The sequence below is a fragment of the Mesoplodon densirostris genome, chromosome 10, assembly GCF_025265405.1.
Source record: "Mesoplodon densirostris isolate mMesDen1 chromosome 10, mMesDen1 primary haplotype, whole genome shotgun sequence".
In the NCBI taxonomy this organism is placed as follows: domain Eukaryota; kingdom Metazoa; phylum Chordata; class Mammalia; order Artiodactyla; family Ziphiidae; genus Mesoplodon; species Mesoplodon densirostris.
In genome coordinates, this window is record NC_082670.1 from 72,195,493 (window position 1) to 72,204,047 (window position 8,555).

General features: G+C 57.4%; 1 protein-coding gene across 4 annotated transcripts in view; it reads right to left on the reverse strand.

Annotated features, from left to right (window-relative positions):
- Window positions 1-8,216, reverse strand: part of CACNA2D2 (calcium voltage-gated channel auxiliary subunit alpha2delta 2) — a 136,293-nt gene extending 128,077 nt beyond the window's left edge. For all 4 annotated transcript variants that reach the window (XM_060109240.1, XM_060109244.1, XM_060109241.1 and 1 more), the window contains exon 1: window positions 8,002-8,216. In XM_060109240.1, the coding sequence (XP_059965223.1) occupies window positions 8,002-8,216 (215 nt within the window). The remainder of the gene's footprint in view (window positions 1-8,001) is intronic.
- Between the last annotated feature and the right edge of the window lie 339 nt (window positions 8,217-8,555).

The window sequence follows — 8,555 nt, forward strand, 5'->3', positions numbered from 1 at the left end:
CAGACATCAATTTCCCTGTCTGTACAACGGAGGTATCTAGGTCCCCAGGGGCTTCTGTGGCTGGGATATTCCTTCCCAAATCAGGGACCCAGGCAAGGCCCATTATTGCCCAAGGAGATGGTCACACTCAGGCTCCCTGCCCCCATAGGGACCCTCACAAGCCCTGTAGGTGCCCAAGCCCTTTGCAGAAGTCCCCTCCCGAGATACCTAGGATGCTGGGCCATCCTAACACTGACAACACACAGGCCCCGAGAATGCCAGGAAAGCAAAACTTGCAGTTCTCTCAGACATCAGAACCCATCAGCTCAGGGCCCACAGAGCCAAGGGCCAGCACCCAGCACAGGGCACTTAGACAGCCTTGTTTATGAAGACCCAGTAGGCAAAAATTCATCCTTGAAAGGAAGAGCTTTGCTGGAGGCATCCCAAATAGAGGAACATGAGGGCATCATCAAGCTGAAGCTTTTATACCCAAATTATGCCTGCAGCTGACTGTACAAATGTCTTGCTAGGAGCAAGAACCCCAAACCTACAGCAGATGCTTCAATGGATGCCAGTCTCCCACCCTTGAGTGTGCAAGTGAGAAGCACCCACTCCAAGAGAGAAAAATGCCAGGCCAAGGTCACACAGCAAGGGTTTCCAGATTCCACATGGGAAGGGCTGTTAGCAAAGATGCTTTGTTTCACAAAGGATTCACCAAGCTTCGCAGAGTCACAAGTCCTCTGGCATATCTAAATACCATTCTATTTGCAAAAATTTGAATTACAAGGATGCAGCCTCTGTGTGTGTTTCCTTTGCAGACATCATCGAGCCAGTAGGTAGATGATCAAACTTCCCAGCTCAGCCTTAACTCAGGCTGTTCTTGACATAAAAGTTTGTGAAACACTGGACCTAACAAACAGGTGGCTTTATTTCCCACTGCCAACATTTGCCCAGCTGAGCCCTGGCATTAACCTCAAAGGGGGGCTCAGAAGGTGGGCACTGGGAGTGCATTCTGGGTGCAGAGATAAACCGTACATATGCCCACACATACATATGCACACCCACGCACAAGCACACACCCACATTCGCATTCATAGGCACACACATGCACATACCAACACCTGTGTATACACATGCGCATGCATGTACACACAATCTGCACATATACATGAAGCATACCCACACACACGGGCACACACATTCACATGCACTCACATAAGCACATCTTCATATACAAATGGACACTCACAAGTGTGCACACAACGTGAACATACCCAACACATGTGCACAAACACATATAAGAGCACAGACATATAGACACTTCCACACACAAGCTTACATGTGCACACAGGCCAAGGCAAGGACCAAGCACAGGAGGGAGGATCCAGAAACCACAATGGAGTCTCAGGTTCCTGTAGGGCCTGGCTGGGTGGTAGGCGCTATGGGCAATGGGACAGGTGCCTGGCACTCAGAGTACGGGCCCAGCTGGACTGAGAACCCTCATAGATCCAGTCAGAATCCACACGTCCTTGTCATGCATCCCTCATGACCTTTCACACCCCAACCCAATGAGGCAGTGTGATCAAGGGAACCCTGCTTTACAGATGAGGCCCCAAGACCCAGAGAGGCTGAGGAAGTTCCCAAGGTCACACAGCTGGTGAGAGGTGTGGCAGAGTCTCAGTGTGTGTCAACAGGGGACTCATTCAGAAAGATTTGTCCAGCAGGGAAGGAAGGCACCAAGGCGGGAACAAGGGGCCCAGGGTCTAAGGGGAGCGGGAAAGAGGGGCAGAGGGGGTGACTTCTCCCCCTTTTTACACACTCCTTTCCCCTTTGTTTAATGAGTCACTTCCAAGGTAGGGAGAGATGGTTAATAATCAGCAGGAAAGACTTCCCGTGCCCCTCCCTCTCTGCTAAACAATTAGGCTGATCAGAGCTCAAAGTGGGTCACTCTGAGAAGCAGCTTTGAGACACCCAAGGTGTGGCCAGAGGCCAGTATGGGAGATGCAGGCTCCTCACACTGGGGAAGATGGGGCTCAGCTGGGCTAGGGTCAGGTATCACCCCACAGCTAGAGCAAAGTGTGGAGAGGAGCAGGAAGACCTTGGACCTGTCTTCTTAGGGGACTGCAATGTCAGAGTCAGAAGGGAATGGAAGAGAGGAAACTGAGGCCCAGAGAGTAGAGGAGACTGTCCAAGGTCACCACCATGCAAGCTACCAGCTGAAAGGATTGGGTTGGGACTGCCTTTGACAGAGGCCCTCCAGGACCAGGCCAACCCAAGGTGGGGACCCCCAGGTCCCCCATGTGAAGATTTCCCACCATGTAATCCCAGCTAGACAGGGTTTTCTGCTCTGTAAGGCCAGATCCCTCACAGGCTCAGTCATCAGAACCAGCAGTGGCTAGGGGTCCAGCAGGCTAGACTAGCCCCAGAAGGAGGGGGCCCAGGTGAGGTGGGAGGGGAACTAGGTGGTCCATGAGCAGGACCAGGGCCAGGGACACCAAACCAACGTCCTGAGTCCCACAGTGGCAGGGCAGGGCTTGGCTGAGTGCTGCCCCAGGTCCTGCCTATGTGGACCTAAGTGACAGCAACCCTGAGTCCCTTGCAAGCCCCCCATGGGCATATCAATCCGCATGGTCACCTGCATCACCAACTCCCCCGCAACTCTTAGCCACAGGCAGCTCAGGAGGCTCTTCAGGTTATACAGGACAAGAGAGGAAGTGAAAGGAAAAAAAGCAAAAACCACACATACACCTCTCTCTGGGAATACGAATATTGATTCTGTAGCTTCTTGTTTAGACAGTAGGCACCAGGAAAAAAAAAACAACCTGACACTAAGAGAAGCTCCCCAGTTGGCTGAAGGGGTGCAGCCAGGGGCCCCCACCCTTGCCTTTAGAGCACCCTAGGCCTTGGTCTCCCTTCCCAAGCCTGAGGCCCTGAGCCCTCATGTAAGGACAGAGGTCACCTGTTCCCGAGGCAGATATTGAATCTGGAAGCCAGTGAGGTTGGAACTGGGTGGGGGGAGGAGAAAGAGACCACCCCCCACCCAGAGACAGCACCACCCTCCAAGGCAGGGCACACGCCACATGCCCGCCTGCTTTGACCCCCAAACCCCCAGCTGCCCCGAATAGTTTCTTAGCAAATAGAACCCTGGTTCCCCAGCCCCCCAGACCCCTCTTGTCCACACAACGTGAAAACCCCAGCACCTCTAATGTCCAAGCCCTCTGAAATCCCTTCAGGCTTGAAAAACCTGCCACGGGACTAGAGCACGCGGCCTCAGGTTTCCATGAACAGCCTCCACCCCCACGCCCCTGGCCTCTCTCTCTGGAATCCTACTGGAATCTGGAGGGGGAGATGGCATCTCAGAGTCTCAAGATGAAGTCCCTCTTGCCCACCCCTGCATGGCAGGCATGCCCGGCACAGGACTCGAAGCCTCAGGAAGGTGGAAAACCTGGACTGGGGGGCTCCATGATCGCCTGTGTACACGTGGGAGGGGGTGGAGGTAGGCACAGGGCCTATGAGCACCGGGCTGGCAGGGTGGCCATGGGCCAAGAAAGGCCTCCTCAGGGTTGCCTGAGACCCAGAAGAAGACAAAGGGACAGAGCAGGAAAGGTTACAGTTGGGAGCCTAGGCGTCCCTCACATGTCTTAAGCCTCTTCATTTTCTTCCAAACACCCAGGCTTTGAGTCCCCACCCCAACTTCTTGGCCCCCTGCCCAGATGTGCCCAGCAACCTGGCAGGACAGCTAAGTGTCTGACAGATTAGTCCTCTCCCTGCCCTGCCCCTGGTAGCTGTGGGGCTTTGGGCAGGTCCCTTCATCTTTCTGAGTCTCAGTCTCCCCATCTGTGGGATGGACATGACCATGGGGTCTGAGGACGTAATGTGGACAAGGGGCCTGGCCTGAGCTCAGTGAGGGGAGGCCACCATTAGCCTGGTGACATCCCCCACCACAGTCAAGCTGGGCTTCAGGGAATGAGGGAGGGAGGTGGCCCAGTGCTCGTCCTCACGGAGCCGATATCCCTGCGGGTGGGTACAGCCTGAGCTAGTGGCACAACCCAGAGGCCTCTGGAAGGTGTGGGTATGAGACCCTGAAGGAAGGATCTAAACCCCTGAGAAAAGCACGCAGTGATGAGGGAACAGCATAAGCAAAGCAGAGGGATAGGAAGGCGCTCAGTCCATGGGAGGAATGTGAAAAGATTGGTGGATGGGGGCCCATCAGGCTGTAGCATCAGGGGTTGTTAATGTTATCAACAGCTGCCATGACTCCCACCCATGGAACCCTCCCTGCTCACCTGAGGTGACACCCTCTCCCACTAATTCTCACCACCAGCCTCTTAAGCAGATTCTATTATCTTATTTGGGGAAACAGAGGCAAGGTCATCCCAATGGGGAGGGTCAGCTCTGGAGACCAAAGCTTGAGCCTGCAGGGCCCCCACCTGACACCCACCATGTCCCCAAACTGCCTCCTCCCAGGAGCTGGCAGGGACAACCTGCACACAGGCAGAGGGGAGAAGGAGGCACCGAGGGCAGAAGTGCTCACTCCACTTGTGAGTCAGTCTCTCCTTGGAGACACCAGTGTGACAAAGAATCTGGAGGGAGACTCACCCGCACACTATGAGGGGGCTTGTCTTAAAACAGGCTACTCCCTTCTCAGGGGCTAGCTGGACATAGTTGGCCCAGTAAAGGTGGGTCCTGCAGGGGGAAGGCAGCCAAGGGTCCCCAGCCCCCATCCTCAACACTAGGAGGGATGTGAGCCAGTGTTAGCAGCAGCCGGCCGTAAAGCCCCAGCCCCCTCCTCCTTCCTGCAAAAGCTGTTGGCAGGTTGTTGGGGAAATGGGGGACCCAGATGCGTGATGTTGCCTCCCTCTAATACGGAGAGCTACAGGGAGGTGAAGACGCGGGCCTGGAGGCCCAGAAAGACACACGTCACCCACCATTAACCATAGCTATAGTGACGCATGCCCTGTCGTGGACACTCAGGAAAAGGCACACATACTCTAGCTGTCATTAATCTGCTGGGGGGCCCAGACCCCTCGGGCTCCTTTCTGCTCCACACCCACCCACCTACCCACTCCCAGAGGAAGGGAGGTACTGGCCAGCACCATCACTGGGGAAGAGTGGGGCTAAGAGGGTGCAGCCACCCAGGCAGCTCAGCAGGACCCCACAGAACAGGGGACAGAGAAACCCAGGAATGCTGGAGAACAGGGGACAGAAGTCCAATAGAGATGACAGAAGAGGTGGGCAGGGCAGGGTGTACACAGAGAGATGAGAGGGATGGGCAAGGAAGTGGGGGGAGGGGGATGGGAGAAGAGATGAGAAACCAAAGAAGTGGGCAGGGGAGGGGGAAGGCGACTGACAGAATTGGAAAAGGCGACTGACAGAAAAGGAAAAGGCACAAGGAGAGGCAAAGCAGTGAGGGCTGCCCCTCAGCCAGCAGCAAACAGGAAACAGGAGGAAGCAGGTAAAACGCAGAGTGTGTGCTCTGACTCCATCTCCCCCTACCTCACCCCAGACACATGAGTGCACATATGCACACACGTGCGCCTGTGCACACGTGGCCTTCCCTTGTTTGAAAACCTGATCCAGGTCCAGGTGGGGTGAGAGGGCACCCCCCACAAACCAAAGGTCTGTCCTCCCTCCAGCAGTAACTCCTCTGCCCTCCTCCATCCACCTGGAGGAGGTGGCAAAGGGTCTGCTTTGCCTGGTAGGCAGAGAGCCATGTTGCCAAAGCAATTACAGAAATAACGGCCACCGGACCCTAAACCCACACTTGTTTAAAACCCAGCAGCTTGCAAAGCTGGGCCCTGTCGCACTGCCAGACACTAACGAGGAAATGACTTTCCCATCAAGGGCCCTCTCTACTGAGGGGTCGTCACGCTAGTGCCGTGAAGCTGAGGGTCCCATTGCCCACCTCAGAAAGCCACCTGTTCCTGTATCAAAGTCCCTTCCTAGCCTGGCCATGCTAACCTAGGAGAGTTCAGGGAGGCCACTGGCCCCGAGCAGCCCCAGGGCAGCAGCCTCAGCCTTTCATGTCAGCTCAACAAAAGTCCCAACTCCAACTAAGCATGGTCATGCAAGGGAACGTGGGGGAGGGACCCCCACTCAATTCCTCCCCCTTCCTGCCTCCAAGGATCAATGGGCGTTTGCATCCGCGGGACCAGGGCAGCTGAAGGGCGCTGGCTGTCACCGCCAGCCCTGCGTGTCGTCGCACCATTAGTCACCTCCCACTGGACCCTCGGAGCTGTACAGCCCCCACCCCACCCCCACTCTCATTCTCTAATTACGGTTTTCAAGACGTGTCCCAAACCCTGAAATTAGTTCCAACTATATCGACAAGAGAAGAGCGTCCAGCTGAAAATGTGCCACTGCCATCACACCCGCCTCACCATCTTCTGGCTGCAGACAGAGGGACAGGTGTCCTCTCTGGTCAGGGTATCACAAATGTAACATGCAGGCCCGGCAGCCATCTGACCCACCGCAGGTGGCAAGGAGAGGGAGCAAGGTGGGAAAAGGTGAAAAGAGACGTCTACTTAAACCTTCACTCAAGGAGCTACGAAACGGCAAGGGAAAAAAATAACTGTGTCTTGACTTTGAGGAAAAAAGAACAACAAAAAAATAATGCTTTTGCTCTTTTTAAACATTGTGGCTTAAGTCCATTTTCATCACAGCAAATGAAAGACAATAATGCACCCACAAGCCTTGAACTTCTATAGGATTCTCTTCCCCCTGCACACACCCCACATACACACAAAAAAAATCCAGACAGCTGACAGAGGACACGTCCGTGTAGCACCTGTAATTTGCCTACTGATCACCCGCCTGAGCACAGCCAGGCTGTTTGAGGAGAGAGATGACAAGACGGAGAGAGACTCAGGCAGTGCCTTTCCTGAGTTTGTTTTTTCCTCATCTGGGAGAACCTACAAGCTGGAGTAGGCAGAACCAGGGGCCCCTTACCCTTGGGCAGAACTGGTCTAATGACGCAGAGCCAGCCTTTCCCTTTCTCTTTCCCTGAGGACAGACCCTTCCTCTTGGCCACTAGCAGCCCGGCTACTCATTTCCCAAAACCCCTGTGTGGTCACTGGTGCAGGAGTCCAGGGACAGGTGGCTCCTCAGAGCGAGAGACAAATAACAGACAGCAAGGTGGTCACTGTGCCCCAAAGCCACAGGGGTGTCTGGGCACTGACATAAGGCTGGGTCATGGTGCCCATAGAAACAGCTGCTGTCCTAAAGGCCACATGCACTGAATACCCATTTGCAGCCCCAGATGCATCTGGCCAAGCTCACCCAGAGGATGCCTGAGTTTCCAGGCTCCTGGGGAGGGAGAGAAGGCTCAGAAGGACCACGGAGAACCAGCAAAAACTGGCAGGGCCAGGAGATGCTATTACCCTGTTGGCAGGGGCAGGCAGGCGTCCTCCCTGCCATTCACCTTCTGCCTCCACCCCGGCACCTTCACCTCCCAATTGGGCTCTCCAGGGGACCCTTCCCCCAGGTTTAGTGGCGGGGGCAAGAACAAGGGACACTGACCCCTTCTGTGGCACTGGCCAAACAGTAAGGTGCTCGCATCCTCTGCATCCAGCTCTCCCCCTCAAAGGAAAAGGCCAATGAAAACAAGTGTGGAGGTGTCTCCCACCTCTGGATCTAAAGCGCCAGGTTCCTACCCGGGAGGAAACATGAGGCAGACGCTGGGCTCTGACTCCGCCGGGCAGGGGTCGCTGGCCGCCCCCTCACCCAACCCCAGGTTTCCCCTCTCAACCTGACAGCGGCAAGGAAATCAGCTGGCAAGCTCGGACCCCCCAGAGATCTCGCTCTGTGCGGTTTGGGGGATGGGAGGGGGAAGGGGCACCGCGGGGAAGTTTCGCGACGCAGCCAGAAGCGCCGGGACCCCGGCTGCCCGCCCTCTGGGCTTGGGGCCGCCGCCCCCGGTCGCAGCGGGCGGCGGGACTCAGCGCCCCCGCCCGGGCGCGGGCTGGGGGACGGAGGGGGGCTCCGGGCTCGGCCGGGGTCCCGCGGCCGACCGAGGCCACTTACGTGTGCTGCTGAGGAAAGCTGTAGGCAGAGGCGCTGGGGGCGGCGAGCAGCGGGAGCAGCAGCAGCGGCGGCAGTAGCAGCGATAGCGGGCGCGGGGGCCGGGCCGCCGGCCGCCGGGCGCTGAGGCCGGGCCGCGAGCCGCGGCCGGGCCAGCTGAGCGCGGTCCGCGCCGGGCCGGGCCGAGAGGCGCCGCAGGTCCGAGCCGGCACCGCCATGTTTCCATTCAAGATGCGGCGCCGCGGGGAGGGGTGGGGGCGGCGGCGGCGGGTTGAGGGGGCGCGAGCGGCAGGCGGCAATCGCCTCTCCTCCTCCTCCGCCTTCTTCACGCGGGGCCTCCGGGGCTGCCCGAGCAGCAGCACCTCTGCGGGTTGCGTGCCGCGATCTCTCCGCCGCGCTAGCTCGAAGCGCTCTGAGCGCCGGGTCCTGGACCAGCGCTCAAATAGCGGCCGCCGCCAACCTGCCGGCGCCGCCCTCCCCCCTCCCTCCCCCCGCCTTTCCCCGGCCGGTCCGCCCCCGCGCGCCCCCGCCGCGGCCACGCGCCCGCCGCGGCCTGC